General features: G+C 35.9%; 1 protein-coding gene across 1 annotated transcript in view; it reads left to right on the top strand.

Moving 5' to 3' along the window:
- Nucleotides 1-21,495, top strand: part of LOC141372876 (uncharacterized) — a 109,264-nt gene that overhangs the window by 20,018 nt on the left and 67,751 nt on the right. Inside the window, exons 4-7 of the mRNA XM_073893464.1 lie at nucleotides 13,652-13,727; nucleotides 14,590-14,666; nucleotides 14,763-14,794; nucleotides 14,950-15,079. Of these exons, the coding sequence (XP_073749565.1) occupies nucleotides 13,652-13,727; nucleotides 14,590-14,666; nucleotides 14,763-14,794; nucleotides 14,950-15,079 (315 nt within the window). The remainder of the gene's footprint in view (nucleotides 1-13,651; nucleotides 13,728-14,589; nucleotides 14,667-14,762; nucleotides 14,795-14,949; nucleotides 15,080-21,495) is intronic.

The raw sequence follows: 21,495 nt of genomic DNA on the forward strand, positions 1-21,495 counted from the left end.
GATTCACTTCTCCGCATGTCCTACCTTCCAGTAAGTGGTTGCTTCTCTGTTCAGAGAGTTGTTGCTACTCTCCTCTTCGATCCTCTGTTGAGTTCGTAGGTGTTCAGAATGGTTTGATCCCTATTCAGCTGAATTCCTGAGATCAGACGAAATCTAGGTCTCCTACTACTCCGGCATCTTGCTCCGCCCCTGACAATACAATGTTTTTGAGGAAGTTACTGAATAAAGTATCTAAACATATATCTGTGGATTTTTTTGGAGGAAGTATAGGCATGTTTTGGAGATACTGCAATCTCTAGACCACTTCAATAAAGTGAATATCACAGTAAAGTGAATCAAATGAATTTTTTGGTTTCCCAGTGCTTTTAAAAATTATGTTTACACCAAACCATTGTCTTTTAAGTGCATGATAGCATTATGTCTGAGAAATGTATTTCCTTAATTAAAAAATAATTTATTGCTTAAAGAAACTAGGCATCATCTGAACTTTCAGTAAGTTTTAATCTTTTTGCTGGTGGAGCGTCTTACCTCAATGTTGATGGCTGCTGACTGCTCAGGGTAGGGGTTGCTGAAAGCTGGGGCAGCTATCGCAATTTAAAAAAATAAGACAATGAAGTTTACCACATTAATTGACTCTTTCACAGCTGATTTCTCTGTAGGATACAGTGCTTTGAGATAGCATTTTTCCCACAGTAGAACTTCTTTCAAAATTGAAGCCAATCCTTTCAAATCCTGTTTTTGCTTAGTCAATTAATTTTATGTAATATTCTCAATCCTTTATTGTCATTTCAAGAGTCTTCAAAGTATCCTTACTAGGTGTAGATTCCATTTTAGGAAACCACTTGCTTTGTTCATCCATAAGCAGCAGCTCCTCATCTGTAAAAGTTTTGTTATGAGATTGCAGTGACTCAGTCACATCTTCAGGTTCCATTTCTTTTTCTAGTTCTCTTAGAGTTTCCATCCCATCTGCAGTTACTTCCTCCACTGAAGTCTTAAACCCCTCAAGGTCATCCATGAGGATTGTAATCAAATTCTTCCAAACTCCTTTAATGTTGATATTTTGACCTCTTTCCATGAATTGCAAATGTTCTTAATGGTATCCAGAATGGTGAATCCTTTCCAGATTTCCAATTTACTTTATCCGGATTTTCAGATGAATCACTATCTGTGGCAGCTATAGCCTTATAACATGTATTTTTAAAATAATAACACATTAGAAGTTGAAATTACTCCTTGAACCATGGCCTGAAGAATGGCTGTTGTGTTAGCCAGCACAAAAACAACATTAATCTCATTGTACATCTCCATCAGGGCTCTTGGGTAACCAGGTACATTGTATTGTACATTGTACATTACTGTAATATATTGCAGTAATATTTTGAAAGAAATCTTTTCTTTTTCTGAGCAGTAGGTCTCAACAATGACCTACAAACTAATTTGAAAAAATGTATCTGTGAAACATAATAAAGTGAAGCACAATAAAATGAGGTATGCCTATAATGCTTAATATTAGAAAGTATTTTCTTTTTTCTTTTTTTAAAAAAGATTTTATTTCACAGAGAGAGACACAGCGAGAGAGGGAACACAAGCAGGGGGAGCAGGGGAGGGAGAAGCAGGCTTCCCACTGAGCAGGGAGCCCGATGCAGGGCTATATTCCAGGACCCTGGGATCATGACCTGAGCTGAAGGCAGACACTTAACTACTGAGCCACCCAGGCGCCCCTAGAAAGTATTTTCAGTTAATGAGGAGATATACCAGTTAATAGTTAATACTTTATTAAATTAGTAGAGATAACCTAAAAAAAATGGCCACTTTCACCACTTTTATTCAAGTATTGGAAGTCCTAGCCAGATCAGTTAGTCAAGAAAATAAATAAAAGGCATCCAAATGTAAAGGAAGAAATAAAACTGTCACTATTTGCAGATGACATAATACATATATTTAGAAAGCCCTACAGACTCCACCAAAAAATTGTTAGAATTAATAAACAAATTCAGTAAGTTGCAGGATATAAAATCCATATGCAAAATTCTGTTGCATTTCTATATACTAATAAGAAAGTGTCAGAAAAAGAAATTAAGAAAACAATCCCATTTACATTTTCATCAAAAAGAATAAAATACCTAGGAATTAATTTAACTAAAGAGGTAAAAGACCTGTACACTGAAAATTGTTAAGACACTGATGAAAGAAATTGAAGAATACACAAATAAATGGGGAGATAATCTATGCTCATGAATTGGAAGAACTGATATTGTTAAAATGTTCATACTATCCAAAACAATCTACAGATTCAGTGCAATCTCTGTGAAAATTCCAATGGCATTTTTTATGGAAATAGAACAAAGAATCCTAAAATTTGTATGGATCCATGAAAGACCCTGAATAGCCAAAGTAATCTTGAAAGAGAACAAAGAACCAAGTGAACATCACACTTCCTGATTTTAAACTGTAATTCAAAATTATAGTAATTAAAACAGTATGGTGTTGACTTAAATGAAGCAGAATAAAGAACCCAGCAATAAACCCACACTTATATGGTCAACTAATTTACAACAAAGGAGCCAAGAATATACAATGTGGAAAGGATAGTCTCTTCAATAAATTGTGTTGATAAAAGCGGAGAGCCACATGCAAAACAAAAAACAAAAAAACCTACACCACTATGTTACACCCCACAGAAAAATGAAATCAAAATGGATTAAAAACTTAAATATGTAAGATCTGAAACTATAAAAGTTCTAGCAGAAAACATAGGTGGTGAGCTTCTGGTTTTTTTTTTTTTTTAAAGATTTTATTTATCCGACAGAGAGAGACACAACGAAAGAGGGAACACAAGCAGGGGGAGTGGGAGAGGGAGAAGCAGGCTTCCCGTGGAGCAGGAGCCTGATGTGGGGCTCAACCCCAGGACCCTGGGACCATGACCTGAGCCGAAGGCAGACGCTTAATGACTGAGCCACCCAGGCGCCCCAGGTGGTGAGCTTCTTAACATCATTCTGGCAAAGATTTTTTGGATTTGGCACCAAAAGCCAAGGCATCCAAAACAAAAATAACAAGTAGGATTACATCAGACTAAAAAGCTGCACAACAAAGGAAATTATCAAAAAAAAATGAAAAGGTAACCTATAGTGTGGAAAAAATTTTGTAAATCATATATCTGATAAGTGGTTAATATCCAAGATGTATAAAGAACTTGTACAACTTAATAGCAAAACAAAAACCAAAAAACAAAAATCCTATACAATACAGTTAAAAAATGGGCAGAGGATCTGAAAAGACATTTTTCCAAATAATTCGTCCAGATGGCCCACAGGTATATGAAAAGATGCTCAACATCAGCAATCATCAGGGAAATGCAAATCAAAACCACATTGAGTATTACCTTACACCTGTTAGAATGGCTATCATCAAAAAGGCAAGCGATAACAAATGCTGGAAGGGATGGACAGGGAACCTTAATGCACTGTTGTGAGAATGTAAATTGGTACAGGTACTGTGGAAAGCAGTATAGAAGTTCCTCACAAAATGGAAATAGAACGACCATATGATCCAGCAATCCCACTTCTGTGTATATATCCAAAGGAAATGAATTCAGTATCTCATAAATATAGATGCACTCCCATCTTCATTGCAGCATTGTTTACAGTAGCCAATAGATGGAAACTGCCTAGGTTTCCATCAGCAGATGAATAGGTAAAGAATTGTGGTCTATATATAGAATGAATATTATTCTGCTCTAAAAAAGAAGAAAATCCTGCCATTTGTGACAATGTGAATGACTTTAAGGACATTATACTGAGCGAAAAAAAAAGACAAATACTGTATGATCTAACTTATATGTGGAATATAAAAAAGCTGACCTCATAGAAACAGTAGATTGGTGGTCGCTGGGGGTTGGGTGGTGGGGGACAAGCTTCCAGTTATAAGAGAGATAAGTTCTGGGGATCTAATGTATAGCATGGTGACTCAAGTTAATAATACTATATTAATAATTGAAGTTTTCTATGAGACTAGATTTTATTTTATTATTATTTTATTTTATTTATTTGACAGAGAGAGAGACAGTGAGAGAGGGAACACAAGCAGGGGGAGTGAGAGAGGGGGAAGCAGGCCTCCCGCGGAGCAGGGAGCCCGATGTGGGGCTCGATCCCAGGACCCCGGGATCATGATCTGAGCAAAAGGCAGCCACTTAACAACTAAACCACCCAGGCACCCCTGAGACTAGATTTTAAGTGTTCTCACCATAACAACAACAACAAAAAATGTAATTATGTGATGTGAAGGGTATGTTAACCAACCTTATTTTGGTGTTTATATAGCAGTATATACATTTTTCAAATCAGTAAGTTGTACACCTTAAATTTACACAATATTATATGTCAATTATATCTCAATAAAGTTGGGAAAAACAAGTAATGTAAGAAAGAAAAATTGGGAAAAATGAGGGAAAGAAAATAATGAAGGCAAAAACAGAAATCAAAGACTGAAAATAGAAAAACAGAATTGATGTCACTTATAGGAATGGATTCCTAAGGAAAAAAAGTACAAACCCTCACATAGTAAACCAACACTGAAAAGTCGAATAAAAACGAGAAGAAAATAAATGCCAAAATAAGGTATAGTGGATATAATACAAATACTTATCAGATAAAAGTTTTGAGACTATTATATACAGTTTTGGATAAATAAATTTAAAGCTCTGCATGAACTGGATGATTATTTAAGACAAATTGACCGAAGAAATTTAGCCTAAGAAATTATGAATGACCCAAGAAGGCAAATTTGACTCAATATTTCTCAAAGAAAAAGTAGAAAATGGCAGGAATCAATAATAATAAACATTTTTAGAAGGCTAATCTCTTTCCAAAACCTCTATTTCTATTTGGATTTACCAGCACTTTCTCTAAAGTGTCCACAAAGCAGACATTTTCAGTGCTATATAAAATGTTCCAGATTATGGAATTGGAAACTTCTAAATAGACTTAATGATACTGAAACTTGAAAATGTACAAAATATAGAACTATGATTTAGTGCTTCTTATATTGTTCTCTATTATATTCCCAGTATGAATAAGAATGCCTACAGGCCTCAGAGGACCTATTCTAAAGGAGTTATCTTTTTGTTTACATATTCATGTTTTATAATGAAAATGCAAGCTACTATTTTTATTTGATAATTTTTCCACATTTGTTTAAAAGTATTTGCTATGGTCTGAATGTTTGTAGCCCCCTAAATTAGTAGGTCGAAATCTTAAGGCCCTATGCAATACTGTTAGTAGTTGGGGCCTGTGGGAGGTGGAGCCTTGAGGAATGCTCTTATAAAAGTGGTTCCAGGGGCGCCTGGGTGGCTCAGTTGATTGAGCGACTGCCTTCGGCTCAGGTCGTGATCCCAGGGTCCTGGGATCGAGCCCCGCATCGGGCTTCCTGCTCTGCGGGAGGCCTGCTTCTCCCTCTCCCACTCCCCCTGCTTGTGTTCCCTCTCTCGCTGTCTCTCTCTCTCTGTCAATTAAATAAATAAAATCTTAAAAAAAAAAAAAAAAGTGGTTCCAGAGAGAGAACCCTAGTGCGTTTCACCTTGTGAGGACACAGTGAGAAGGTGTGGGCTATAAACCATGAAGAGAGTTCTCACCAGGTGGCTATGCTGGTACCTTGATCTTGGACTACCCAGCCTCCAGAACTGAGAAATGAATTTCTGTTGTTTATAAGCTAGACAGTTTGTGGTATTTTGTTACAGCAGCCCAATCAGATGAAGACAGTATTTTAATTTGATGGTTAAATTTCTCATTTCCCTTTCCTCCAAATATTCTAATAAAATTGACAATCCTGAGGATTTTCACAGTTGCACAATGTCCTGTTTCCCATAGTGTTTGTATTGTCCAGAAGAACAGTTGTAGGTCAGCCTTACTGATAAATGCATGTGCATATATCCTGTTAAATATGTACAAAATGAATCAAGAAATATAATAAAGGAATAATACATAATAACTAAGTAGGGTTCATGCCAAGAAATTGAAGGGTAGTTCAGTATTATAAAATCTGTTAATAAAATACATCACCTCAAAAGGTTAAAGTAGAAAAATTGTTAAAAGTCCAATAATACTATTATTAAAAGTTCTTTGAACATTTGGAACAGAAAAAATATTTTAAAATAATGTAACTCAAAACAACCACTTAATAAACAATGAAATTCATTAAAGTTTGAAATACAAAAAGGATTTCCTCATTATGAGTATAGTATATTCTTTGGAAAGCATTATAATATATTTCCTAACACAATTATAATTTTGGAAAGAAGACAGTTATTGCTTACAGGTGACAGAAATGTCTATTAAAATGCAAAGAGCATAAATTGAAAAAATAAAATAAATAGAATTTATAGTGACTAGAAATTTAAATCAATATACAATAACTTGAATCTGGTTTTCTTCTATAGAAAATATAAGATATAAAAGATCTTACTCAGAGTGGCAGCAAAAATATATTTATATATAATATTTATAATATATGTAATAATTAGCATGAACAATAAAAAGCACATGCACATCTGACTTATTAGACTGGCCTTTTCTGAAGGCCATACTGAAATAGGGAGTTCTAGGCAAGAAAGTTTGAATTATAAGTCCTGTGCCTGTTTCAGATTAAGTGAACCTATTTATTCCTTAACAAATTATTAACCAATGATCTCAGCTAGCTGTGTAATCCATTTTTTCGTGGTGCTACTCCAACAGCATTGTGCTTGGGGTGTTTATGTTTCATTTGTTTTGGGGGTTTTTTTTGGTGAGAGGTGAAGGTTTTGTGTTTCCACATATTTAGCTTCAGGTCTTAACTGTCTGTGTCTGTGACGTACTGGCAGTAAAAGGACTTTAGAATTTTGATGAACCAAAATGCACCAGGTCTGTCCATTTGGTTAGGCAAAAGCAATCTGCAGTGAGATTCATTTTACATAAGATCTCAGACTACAATGGAGAGAATCTGCTGTAATGGTTTCTTACAGAAAGACTACTGTTTACTCCAAAATCAAGTGGAGCATCACAAGTGAGGAAATAAAAGGGTTGGGGAAAGAAAGATAATAATACAGATATACCTACTAATTTTGATCAAGAGTTATAGGCTCAGAGTACATAAAATCTGAAATACAGGGTAGGACAATTGACCTAAAGTAAGTCCTGAGACAGATAGCTGACTTCCTTTTTCTATCCCTCACTGATTAAGCTAGTCACACAATACCACATATTATATGATTCCATTTGTGTGAAATCTGTACAATAGGCAAATCTATCAAAATGAGAAAGTAGATTAGTGGTTGCCTAAGTCTAGGAGAGAGGAGGGGGCGATGGTTAGCAGTCCCAGTGAATAAGTACAAAGTTTCCTTTGGGACTGATGAAATTGTACTGATTTGGGGTTATGATGGTTGCACAAATATAGATATATTACAAAGCACTGAACCCATTTAAACAGGTGAACTTTATGTATGTAAATTACTTCTCAATAAATCTGTTAAAATTATAATGTTATTAATCTGGAAAACTTAAAAGGATATAATAGACTAGCATTTTGGAAAAGATTAACAAGGAAGACTCACATGAAAATGCATTAAAGATGACAATTTTAAAGTACAGTTTAGTGAATGTCACGATAATAGGCAGACAGATAAGTAAGTGACAAAATAAGGCCTGAATTAGATTTTAAGTGTATTTAATAGAAAAATGATCTGGGGATACTAAAAAAGCAATTCAAAATGGCCCCAAATAAATTTTTATGGTTCATAACTAAAAATTAAAAAATTTAATTATAAGCTATATTTTTAATTAAACTTTTTTTTGAGTATAGTTGACACAAAATGTTACATTAATTTCAGGCGTACAACATAGTGATTTGACAAGTTTATACATTATGCTATGTTCACCAGAAGAGTAGCTACCATCTGTCCCATTACATCGTTTTAAAATATCATTGACTGTATTCCTTATGCTGTGCCCTTTATTCCTGTGATGTATTCATTCCATAACTGGAAACCTGTACCTTCCTCTTCTCTTCACCTATTTTGCCCAACCCCCTGCTCCCCTCCCTCTGGCAACCACCAATTTGTTCTCTGTATGTATAGGTCTGATTCTGTTTTTTGTTTGTTTACTCATTTTTTTGATTCCAATTATGAGTGGAATCATATTGTATTTGTTTTTCTTAGTCTCACTTATTTCACTTAGCATAATACCCTCTAGGTCTAACCATGTTGTCTCAAATGGCACAATCTCATCCTTTTTAGGGCTGTGTAATATTCATCTTTGTGTGTGTGTGTTTACACATAACATACCACATCTTCCTTATCCGTTTGTCTGTTGATGTGTACTTAGGTTGCTTCTATATCTTGGGTATTGTAAATAATGCTGCAGTAAACATAGGGGTGCATATATCTTTTAGAATTAGTGTTTTCATTTTCTCTGGGTAAATACCCAAAACTGGAATCACTGGATCATATGATATTTCTATTTTTAATTTTTTGAGGAACCTCCATACTATTTGCCACAGTGGCTGCACAAATTTACATCCTTACCAACAGTGCACAAGGATTCCTTTTTCTCCATATCCTCACCAACACTTGTTATTTCTTGTCATTTTGATTTTAGCCATTCTAACTGGTGTAAGGTGATATATCATTGTGGTTAAACTTTTTATTTTCAGGTAATTATAGATTGGCATGCAGTTATACAAAATAACACAGAGAGATTCTCTATATCCTTTACCCATTTCCCCCCAATGGTAACATCTTGCATTATCAGGATATTGATATTTACACAGTGAGGACAGAGAAGAGTACCATTGCTACAATGATCTGTCATGTCTCCTTTTTATAGCCACATCTACTTATCTTCCTCTATTTCTTCCTCAAATTCCCAATTCTTAAACCCTAGCAACCACTAATCTGTACTACATACCTATCAGTTCTCATTTCAATGCTCATTTCAATACTGTTATATCAATGAAATCATACATTATACACTCAGTTGGGATTGGCTTTTTTATTCTGTATTTCCTAGTGATTCATTCAAGTTGTATGTGTCAGCAGTTTGTTTCTTTTTATTCCTGAGCAGTATTCTACGGAATGGATTTCCCTCATTCACCCACTGAAGAACATCTGGATTGTTTCCAGTTTTGGGCTATGATGAATAAAACTGCCATGTACATATGTGTACAGATTTTTATGTGAACATAAGTTTTCAATTTTCTGTGACCAGTGCCCAAGAATGCAATTGATTGGGTAATATGGAATTGTATGTTTAGTTTTGTAAGAAATTGCCAAACTTTTCCATAGTGTCAATACCATTCTATATTCACACCAGCAATATATTTGTGATCCATTTGCTCAGCATCCTTGTCTGTATTTGGTGTTTTGCTGCCTTTTTTTCCCCCATTCTGGTGGGTATGTAGTGACTTATCATTTTTATTTTTATTTTAATTTTTATAAAAATAATGATGTTGAACATATTTTTATGTGTTTATGTCCTCTTTGGCAAAATTGTCTCTATGTGCTTTCCCTCTTTTGTAATGGATTTTTTTTAGTGTTAAAATTTAAGAGTTTTCTTATATATTGTAGATACTAGTCCTTTGTTGGATACATGGTTTGCAGATATTTTCTCTTAGTTTGTAGCTTGTCATTCCACCCTCTTACTAAGGTCATTTGCGGAACAAATTTTTAGTGTTGAGGAGATCCAGTTTATTCATTTTTCTTTTTTTATGGATTGTAGTTTTGGGGTGAAGTTGAAGAACTCTGCCTAATCCTGGATCACAGACTTTTTTCTTATTTTTTCTAAAAGTTTTATAGTTTTACATTTCACATTTAATTCTATGATTTGAGATTTTATATAAAGTGTGAGATGTAAGTTGAAGTTAATTTATTTTTACCTCTGAATGTCTAATTACTCCAACACCAATTATTGAAAAGCCTATCCTGCCTCCACTGAATTGTTTTTATACTTTTGTCACAATGCAGTTGGGCATATTGATGTGGTATTATGTCTGTATTCTCTGTTCCATTGATCTATGTGTCTCTCCTGCCAATACCATACTATCTTGAGAGCTATTTACTAGGCCTTAATATCAGGTACATTGATTCCTCCTATTTTAATATTTTTAAATATTGTTTTTGCTATTTTAAGGCTTGTCCTTTTCTATATAAATTTTAGAAAAGCTTATCCATATCTACAATAAAACTTGCTGAGATTTTTATGGGAACTACATCAAACCTAGAGATTAATTTGGTGAGAATTGATGCATTTACTATGTTGGACTCCAATCCATGAATGTAGTATGGGTATGTCTCTTCATTTATTTAAGTATTTTTTTATTTCTTTCCTCAGAATTTTTAAATTTTCAGCGTACAGATTCTGGACATGTTTTGTGAAGTTTATATCTAACTAATGTCTAGAGTGATTTTAAGTGGTATTGTGGTCTAAATTTCAATTTCCATATGTTCATTGTTAGTGTATAGAAATGTGATTTATTTTGTGTGGTGATTTGTCTTGTATCCAAGACCTTATTCAACTCAATTTTTAGTTCTGGGATTTATTATTATTATTATTATTATTATTATTAGTAGTAGTAGTAGTAGTAGTAGTAGTAGATTGTTTGGAATTTTATCCATAGATAGTCATGTCATTTGCAAATAGGAGAAAGCAGAGCAAGCTGGGGCTACTTAGCACTCCACTGTCTATCTCCCATCTCTGGTGTCAGTGAGTTCTGGTGGGGGCTGAGTGTCCACCCCTACCTAGCATTGTGAGGTGTGGAGAGGTAGGACAATATGGAATAGTTGACATTCTACTTCCCCTGTGCCCTAGTCATCAGTGAAGCCCAGTGAGCTGAGTTTCTACTCCTATCCAACACCAACAAGGTAGAGTGAGGTGGTGGAATTGGGACTAGTTGGTACTCTTCAGACTCCCCCTTCTTTTCTGTGGGGCCCACTGATGTAGATGAGCTTCTGTCCTTACCCCACAGCAGCTTCTATCCTTACCCCACAGAAGGATGTGACTCAGGCCCATCCATCCTTCCCCTCCCTGTGGAAGCAGAGGGTCACACCAGGGATATTACTCTCCTCAGAGGCAGTGAGGCACTGTAAATGCCTTACTTATTTTTGTGGGAAGGTATCAGTGGGCAGAAGGAGGAAGTGAACTTCTATCTAGTTGTCTGCAGTGAGTAAATGCCCCATTTCTGCCTGGGGGGGTGTTAGAAGTTGAATGCGTACACACACACACAGCTTATGCTTCACATCAACAGGGGGGACTGCCTGCTAAAAAGAAGATTAAATGGGACTCAGAGGGGCACCTGGGTGGCTCAGTCGTTAAGCGTCTGCCTTTGGCTCAGGTCATGATCTCAGGATCCTGGGATCGAGCCCTGCATCGGGCTCCCTGCTCAGCGGGGAGCCTGCTTCTCCCTCTCCCACTCCCCCTGCTTGTGTTCCCTCTCTCGCTGTGTCTCTCTCTGTCAAATAAATAAATAAAATCTTTAAAAAAAATAAAAAAAATAAATGGGACTCAGAGTCTCATAATATTATATCCAAATGTCTAGGATACATTAAAAAAAATCACTAATCTATAAAGAACTTGGAAAAAATGGCCAAAAGGTAAATCTTTAGTATTATACAAAGAAATATGATATTTACAATTTAACCTTTTTCCTTGTCAAATTTTGTAAAATTTTAGTTAACCCACAAGGTTAGTTTATGGTGTGTAGAAAACAACCCCTAAATTTCAGTGAATTACGGTGATAACCTATTTCATGTTTACATTGTCTTTTGGCTGATCTTGGCTCCACTTGACTGTTCTTGTCAATATGTTTTTATATAGGTACTTTTAAACTAATTACTAATGAAATCTATTAACTTATAAAGCATTTTTAAAATCAATTCCTTGGGGATCCTGAGTGGCTCAGTTGGTTGAGCATCCAACTCTTGGTTTCAGCTCATGTCCTGATCTCATGGTTGTGGTTATCAAGCCCTGCATTGGGCTCTGCACTCAGTGAAGAGTTAGCTTAAGATTCTCCCTCTCCCTCTGCCCCTGCCATTCATGCTCTCTCTCTCTCTCTGAAGTGGATAAATAAATCTTAAAAAAAAATAAATAAAATCAATTCCTATCATCTCCAAGAGTTTTCTTTACAGACTTCTGAGTAGCTCTTAAAACCGATTTCAGAATTCTGGTAACATTTTAATTTTCCTTGAAGGAGACAAGAAATTCTATTTATTTTTTGGTAAAATTTAAAAATGAAATAAAGCATTTTGGTGATGACATTTTAAGCATAGGAAATGGCATATGTAAAGTAACAGCATATGTAAATTATGAATATTAATTATCTATGGCAGTGGTTTTCAAAGTGTGGTTCCTGGATTTCAAAGTGTGGTTCCTGGATCATCATAACTGTCTGGAATCTCATTAAAAATTTCATTCTTGGTTTCTTTTATAGAATGACCTATCATTCTGGGTTGTCTGGGGCTGTCCTGGTTTTAGCACTGAAAATCCTGCATCCTGGGAAATTCCTTTCTCCAGGGCCATCTGGGACAGTTAGGCACCTTAGGTTGCTTATCCCAGGCCTACTACGTCAGAAACTCTGTGTGGTGCTCAGCAATCTGTGTTTTTATAATCTCTCTTGGAGGATCACTGATCTAGAGAACTAGGAAGAGTTTGGCATGGTTCCATAATGGGAGTGTGTAATAAGGGATGAAATTAAAAAGTAAGTAGAATGGGGCACCTGGGTGGCTCAGTTGGTTAAGTGTTTGCCTTCTGCTCAGGTCATGTTCCCAGGGTCCTGGGATTGAGCCCTGCATCAGGCTCCTTTCTTGGTGGGGAACCTGCTTCTCCCTCTCCCTCTGCCCCCCACTCATGCCTTCTCACTCTCTATCTCAAATGAATAAAAATCTTAAAAAAAAAAAAAAGTAAACAGAGGCCAGGCAGTGAAGGCCCTTGTATGCTTTATTAAAGAGTTTCATCCTATAGTTGGTAAGTATTAACTCATAAACTGAAGGATTTTTAATTAGAGGAGTATAGATTTTGTGCTGGCTCTTTGTATAGATGAAACTACTGTGTCTGGTTAAAATATTCCATTGTACCTATAAATAAAATTAAATTATATTTAACCAACTCCAGTTTGAAAATTAATATAAAATCAGGTATTTAAAAGAAGATTACTATCTTCATAGCTCAGTCTGTGTGCTTCAACAGTTTCTAAATGTTCATTTTTTGGCTTATCAAAATATATACTTCAAATTTGAACTTTATGTGTATGTTTTGGAAATAGGAGTATTGCTAACTCATTAGTTGTTTATTTTTTGGAAGATGTTAGATCCAGGAATATAAATGCAGTTAATGAAATCAAGAGAAATTGCAGAATTGTTCTGTTTTCAAGTGCTTGGAAAATCATATTGAAGTAGATATCATAAAACATGAAGTCTTAAAATATGTTGTGCTTTTGGTACATGTATAAGAAATATTTTTAAGTACTTCTTATAGCTTACTTCTCATGTTTTGCTTTATTTGAAGTATTAAACCTTTATGGTGCATAAAGCTTTTATGTATATTTGGAAGCTAGGACCTCTTTTCAAAACTTCAGGTAATACCTGGACCAAACATATTCACACCATATTATTCTTTCTTTAATTCGTGTTTAGGAAATGGCTGGTTTCTTGATGATGTTATAATCAAGGATCCCATAACAAATCATGAATATACCTTCTTCTGTCACAGGTTTGTAGGTGTGCTTTTTCATTGAAAAAATCCATTTCATATTAGTTCCAAGTTATTGTATTTTGGAGAAATGGATAACTCATTCAATTATTCCTAGTTACTGATGCTTTGTTGGGTAACTTTTTGAAGATTAACTTTAGGGGCTTCTGCTTCTGTTTGGCAAGATATACATTATATTTATCATCATTCCTGATGATGTAAGTTTAAATCTCTCTTGGTAAATTAAGGTAGATTTAAAAAATATGATTTTATATTTCGGTAAGAAGAATGAAAATCTCTGGCTAGAAAACTGATTCCCTTTGGACTAGGTCCCAAATTAAGTTCAAATATAATAAATGCATAAAATAAAATTTGCATGTGCCTTTTTATATGATGAAGACATTGCTGACCCACTGTCATTAGGCATTGAGTTTTGGGTTATTCTTCCAATAATGGTGATAGATTTGCTCTTTCTTTCATTACTTGCCTGTCTCTTTCCCCATGGAACCAATAATAGCCATTTATGAAATAACTGACTATAGTTTGAACTGTATTTAATGGCTAAAAAAACCAGGATAACATAACTGGTCCAGTGGATGTAAGATTTATGACCTGGGCGGGCTAACTAATTCACCTGTGGATTAGAGAAAGTCATGTTTCAACCTGAACCTGATAGCAGCTTCTCCTACCTCCCTTGTACCTCCTACCTACCTCATAGTCATTTCAAGCATTTCCTTTTCCATTTTCTGCTCTGCTCTTACCATTTCTGCTCTGCTCTTTTTCTAGTTCCTGTTATCCATTATTTCTGACTTGGCTCCATAATTGCCAGTGGTTAGTGTAAATATAAAGCCACAATATTCTTGATACACTTTTCTTTCCACAGATGGCTGGACCAAGGGGAAGATGATGGTAAGATCTCCAGAGAACTGTATGCCACAGATAACAGTATCATCTTTGCTAGTGAGTGTCATATATTGGAAAATGCTCTTTTATGATGATTGAGGAAAGTATGACTCTGCTGAAATTAATGATTTTCTCCTTCCTTTATACCTTCAGGGCAGAAGCTAGAACTTAATAGAAAAGAAACAGTAAGATTTTACTTTTGGTCATAAATTATTTGGTACAAATAGTGTCCAAATAACTATTTGATATGTTAAAGACAATTTATAATGTTTAGTAAGCAGTGTTTCTTAGTAATTTCTTTGTCTTATGTTATTGCTTTTGGTTTTGTTTTTATATTTAGTGGGCTGCAGAAAGATGGAAATTTATGAAAGGAAATACTCTTCAATTCTACAACAGGCTCACTGGAGGGTTTGTCCGTCTGCATCCAGATGGCACAGTTGATGCAGTTGGAGAGAAGACAGACAAATACGGTAAAATCATTTAGTAAAACAAGAGGTGCTGTGACAGTTTTGGGAACTGGAGGAAGGCAGATCTAGACCTAGTTTAATTTGCAGTTTTGTTTCTTCTTTGCACATGGCTTTACACCAGTATTAAGTCATTTAAATAATTGACTACCTGCATTAATACAAATAATCAATAGATGACAGGCTTTAAATCTGGGCCAACAATGTCATTTTGCAGAACAGTACACCATGAAAAAACTTATATTTGCTATTAATTGAAGAATAAAATGTAGGCAATTAACATTGTTAATAAAAATCAGCAATTGTAGCTCTTGAATCGTACAGCCATTTAAGGTATTAAGTTGGTTCTACTAAATATTAAGTGGCTATCTGTTTAAAACACTGTGTTAAATAAGGGCCACAGAAACAACTAAGACATTATTCTGAATTCCGGAGGGTCACAACCTAATGAAGAGGACAAACACAATTCTAATAATTTTTTTTTGTAGCTAGTGTCATAATAAATGTATAGAGGAAAAACTAGGCAAAGAAAAACTAGATTTGATGTTTAGTGAAGCCATGACCATAAGAATTAATGAAGAAGGAGTAAACTGACAATGGTAGATCTTTGATTATAAACCCAAACCTCTAACTCTTTTTGAAACAAATTTAGTATTTAAACAAAATTTACCAGCTGCATCTGTGAATGTAACTTTGCTGTACTTTGTTAGAAACTGTTGTTCAAATAGCTTCTACAATGTGCTGGAGATACTTAACCAATAGCATTTCCTCAAAATGTAACCTCCTCTACCTTATATTAGAGATCCCAAGGAATAATCCAGTTTTATCCTCTAGGAAAACATGTGGGAGTCTAAAAATACTTCCTAGTATCTTCTCTTTCCAAAATTAATCTATTCCTTAGACATTTTCTTTACCTGTTGGTTCCCATTTAGGATGATTTACCTACTTAGATAGTCAAAATGGCCCCATATATCCTATTGCCTGGGGCTGGTGCTCTTTTTCCTCATTGAATATAGTGGATTGTATTTCCAAATGTGGTCAGAAAAATATCTCTTGTTTATAATCTGAAACTGTGAAGAATCTAAGTTTTACACTACTTTCAGATAACATGAGAGCACAAAGACCAAGACCATTCATTTCCCACAGCAAATGCAGCAGCCAGAGCAACATCTTGCTTCGTTCCCCAAGTCCCAGTCCTACAATATCCTGAGGCAAGGGCCTGATAGTACCTGCAAATGTGGATGGGTGCATTAAAGGAGAGAAATCTCCAAATTAGGAAACTCTGATTTTATATAGGGTTGTCCATCCTTCTTTCCAGATACAAGAGAGAAGAGATAGAGAGCACTTATCTTTATTCTGGAATATAAGCAAATCTTCTCCAAGGAAGGGAAGGAAAAGCCTTTACCTTTATTCCCCTAGGGAGGGGGAGAGAGAGAGGGAAAGAGGGAAAGAGAGAGGAGAGAGAAGAGAGAGTTGGAGGGAGGGAGAGCAAAGAGAGAGATGGAAGGAGGAAAGGAGAGAGAAAAAGAAAGAAAGGAAAGGAGGGAGGGAAGAAGGTGGTGCGGATAGATCTCTGTGCTTTTTTATGATGGACTGTTCCCTTATACAAACATTTTGTAAGTGCATTTATTCAGAGGGCTAGACTATGCAGGAAAATGACAAATGTAGGGAGACAAATGTTATCTTCTAACAAGCTAGTTTGTAAAGGGAACTTGCCACTCCTACATCAACAAGTGGAATTCATTTCCTTACCCCATGCTGGGTCAATGCTTTCTACATGTTTTGACTAACAGAATGCAAATGAATAAACACTGTAACTTCTAAAATCTATATCTTCTACCATTATCTCTTGGATTAATCCTTCTTGGAAGCCAGCCTTCATGCTATGAGGAAGCCCAGACAGCCATACAGAGGCTTCCAGGGAAAGAACTGATGCTCTGACAGCCCCAACTTAGTTCTCGCTCTATAGCCAAACATATGAGTTCCTGCATAGATCAAACTAACTGGTAGATATCAAGAGAAACATTTACCGTTAAGCATTTCTAGCATCTTAATATGCTAGTCCTTTAATATATAAAGTAGAATGAGCATTCCTTAAAAGGGAGGTGCAGGATAGTATGAGTAATTTTCCTTGGCATAACTGACATTTCTGCAGCAGGAGGTCTTTTATATGTGATAATTACTTGCAGGATTATTTCCTGATGTTATGCTGAGTGTCCCATAAATTCACACTCATGAATTAGTTTTCACATGCTGGAAAGTGTTGTGAGGAACAATGCTGACCCATGGACATCTTTTCAGGAAAATATTTTAAGAACATGTCTCTGAGATCTGTTTGCTTGTAATTTTCACTCTACAAAACAATGTTGTTTTTATCACCATGAGACAATACTTCTATTTAATTATCAAGCTGGCTGTAATTTAGATATTTCCATACGTAGAGAGTTAGAATGCTCATTTCTCTGAGAGCTGTTGAGCCATTTATTGGCAATACTGGACCTAAAAGCACCACACAGCATGAGAAGATCTTTAAAATACCATAGGGAGCTTCATTTTATGATGATAAGCTCTTCGGTATTAAAACCAATACTATGCTAACATTGATTATGACAATCATAAACAAGTCTTCTAGTCTTTAGTGTAGGATCTTAGAACTAAAAAGAAGGAGCAGACAGCCAAAGCAACTCAGTTTTTAACTCTAGAGTCTTGATAGTTACTTTATGTCAGGGTCATTTTCACAAACTTCCCATCCTCCAAAATTTTAAAAGATTTACTATAAAATATAGATTCCCATAGTTTTCTCGTTTTACAGTAGTTTTTCAAGACAAAAATTCATAATATAAATTCAGATTTATTTAACTTATGTCCTAACAGGATTAAGCATGCATTTTAAAAACGTGTCACTGGAAGTTTTTTTTAATTTATTAACAAATAATATATTAATTTTTTCAGGGGTACAGGTCTGTGATTCATCAGTCTTACACAATTCACAGCCCTCACCATAGCACATACCCTCCCCAGTGTCTATCACCCAGCCACCCATCCCTCCCACCCCCCTTCCTCCAGCAACCCTCAGTTTGTTTCCTGAGATTAAGAGTCTCTTATGGTTTGTCTCCCCCTCTGGTTTCGTCTTGTTTCACTTTCCCCTCTCTTCCCCTATGATCCTCTGTCTTGTTTCTCAAATTCCTCCTATCAGTGAGATCATATAATACTTGTCTTTCTCTGATTGACTTATTTCTCTTAGCATAATACCCTCTAGTTCCATCCACGTCATTGCAAATGGCAAGATTTCATTTTTTGATGGCTGCATAATATTCCATTATATATATATACCACATCTTCTTTATCAATTCATCTGTCGGTGGACATCTGGGCTCTTTCCATAGTTTGGCTATTGTGGACATTGCTGCTATAAACATTGGGGTGCAGGTGCCCCTTTAGATTACTACATTTGTATCTTTGGGGTAAATACCCAGTAGTGCAATTGCTAGATTGTAGGGTAGCTTTATTTTCAACTTTTTGAGGTATGTCCATGTTTTCCAGAGTGGCTGTACCAGCTTGCATTCCCAGCAACAGTGTAAGAGGGTTCCCTTTTCTCCACATCCTTACCAACATCCATCATTTCCTGACTTGTTAATTGTAGCCATTCTAACTGGTGTGAGATGGTATCTCATTGTGATTTTGATTTGTATTTCCCTGATGCTGAGTGATGTTGAGCACTTTTTCATGTGTCTGTTGGCCATTTGGATGTCTTCTTTGCAGAAATGTCTGTTCATGTCTTCTGCCCATTTCTTGATTAAATTCTTTGTTCTTTGGGTATGGAGTTTGATAAGTTTTTATAGATGTTGGATATGAGCCCTTTATCTGATATGTCTTTTGCAAATATCTTCTCCCATTCTGTCGGTTGTCTTTTGGTTTTGTTGACTGCTTCCTTTGTTGTGCAAAGGGACTTCTTTATGAAGTCCCAATAGTTCATTTTTACCCTTGCTTCCCTTGCCTTTGGTGATGTGTCTAGGAAGAAGTTGCTGCGGCCAAGGTTGAAGAGGTTGCTGCCTATGTTCTCCTCAAGGATTTTGATGGATTCTTGTATCACATTTAGGTCTTTCCCAATACCATTTGTTGAAGAGACTGTCTTTTTTCCATTGGACATTCTTCCTGCTTTGTTGAAAATTAGTTGACCATAAAGTTGAGGGTCCATTTCTGGGTTTTCTATTCTGTTCCATTTATCTATGTGTCTGTTTTGGTGCCAGTACCATACTGTCTTGATGATGACAGCTTTGTAATAGAGCTGGAAGTCCGGACTTGTGATGCCTCCAGCTTTGGCTTTCTTTTTTAACATTCCTCTGGCTATTTATGGGGTCTTTTCTGGTTCCATACAAAATTTAGGATTATTTGTTACATTTCTGTGAAAAAAGTTGATGGTATTTTGATAGGGATTGCATTGAATGTGTAGATTGCTCTAGGTAGCATGGACATTTTCACAATATTTGTTCTTCCAATCCATGAGCACGGAACGTTTTTCCATTTCTTTGTGCCCTCCTCAATTTCTTTCATGAGTATTTTATAGTTTTCTGAGTACAGATCCTTTGCCTCTTTGGTTAGATTTATTCCTTAGGTATCTTAGGTTTTGGGTGCAATTGTAAATGGGATCGACTCCTTGATTTCTCTTTCTTCTGTCTTGTTGGTGTATAAAAATGCAGCTGATTTCTGTGTACTGATTTTATATCCTGCCACTTTACTGAATTCCTGTATGAGTTCTAGCAGTTTTGGGATGGAGTCTTTTGGGTTTTCCACATGAAGTATCATAACATCTGCAAAGAGTGAGAGTTTGACTTCTTCTCTGCCGATTCGGATGCCTTTTATTTCTTTTTGTTGTCTGATTCCTGAGGCTAGGACTTCTAGTACTATGTTGAATAGCAGTGGTGATAGTGGACATCCCTGCCGTGTTCCTGTGGAAAAGCTTTCATTTTTCCCCTACTGAGAATGATGTTCACTGTGGGTTTTTCATAGATGGCTTTTATGATATTGAGGTATGTACACTTTATCCCTACACTGTGAAGAGTTTTAATCAAGAAAGGATGCTGTACTTTGTCAAATGCTTTTTCTGCATCTATTGAGAGGATCATATGGTTCTTGTCCTTTATTTTATTTTATTATTATTTTTTTAGAATTTTTTATTTATTCATTCGAGACACAGAGATACAGAGAGAGAGAGAGAATGAGAGAGAGCATGAGCAGGGCGAGAGGCAGAGGGAGAGGGAGAAGCAGGCTTCCCGCTGAGCCAGGAGCCTGATGTGGGGCTTGATCCCGGGACCCCAGGATCATGACCTGAGCCGAAGGCAGACGTTCAACCATCTGAGCCACCCAGGCGCCCCTGTCCTTTCTTTTATTAATGTAGTGTATCGCATTGATTGATTTACAGATATTGAACCAGCCTTGCAGCCTGGGAATAAATCCCACTTGGTCATGGTGACTAATCCTTTAATGTACAGTTGGATCCTATTGGCTAGTATTTTGGTGAGAATTTTTGCATCCATGTTCATCAAGGATATTGGTCTGTAATTCTCCTTTTTGATGGGGTCTTTGTCTGGTTTTGGGATCAAGGTAATGGTGGCCTCATAAAATGAGTTTGGAAGTTTTCCTTCCATTTCTATTTTTTGGAACAGTTTCAGGAGAATAGGTATTAATTCTTCTTGAAATGTCTGATAGAATTCCCCTGGGAAGCCATCTGGCCCTGGCTTTTGTTTCTTGGGAGATTTTTGATGACTGCTTCAATTTCCTTAGTGGCTATAGGTCTGTTCAGGTTTTCTCTTTCTTCCTGGTTCAGTTTTGGTAGTTGAAACATCTCTAGGAATGCACCCATTTCTTCCAGGTTATCTAATTTGCTGGCATAGAGTTGCTCATAATATGTTCTTATAATTGTTTGTATTTCTTTGGTGTTGGTTGTGATCTCTCCTCTTTCATTCATGATTTTGTTGATTTGGGTCATTTCTCTTTTCTTTTTGATCAGTCTGGCCAGGGGTTTATCAATCTTGTTAATTCTTTCGAAGAACCAGCTCCTAGTTTCGTTGATCTGTTCTACTGTTCTTTTGGTTTCTAGTTCATTGATTTCTGCTCTGATCTTTATGATTTCTCTTCTCCTGCTGGGTTTAGGCTTTATTTGCTGTTCTTTCTCCAGCTCGTTTAGGTGTAGGGTTAGGTTGTGTATTTGAGACCTTTCTTGTTTCTTGAGAAAGGCTTGTATTGCTATATACTTTCCTCTCAGGACTGCCTTTGCTGTATCCCAGAGATTTTGAACAGTTGTGTTTTCATTTTCATTGGTTTCCATGAATTTTTTTAATTCTTCTTTAATTTCCTGGTTGACCCATTCATTCTTTAGTAGGATGCTCTTTAGCCTCCATGTATTTGAGTTCTTTCCGACT

Source organism: Callorhinus ursinus, unplaced genomic scaffold (assembly GCF_003265705.2).
Source record: "Callorhinus ursinus isolate GAN/ISIS: 27379988/994484 unplaced genomic scaffold, GSC_fseal_2.0 scaffold5, whole genome shotgun sequence".
NCBI classification, from domain to species: Eukaryota; Metazoa; Chordata; class Mammalia; order Carnivora; family Otariidae; genus Callorhinus; species Callorhinus ursinus.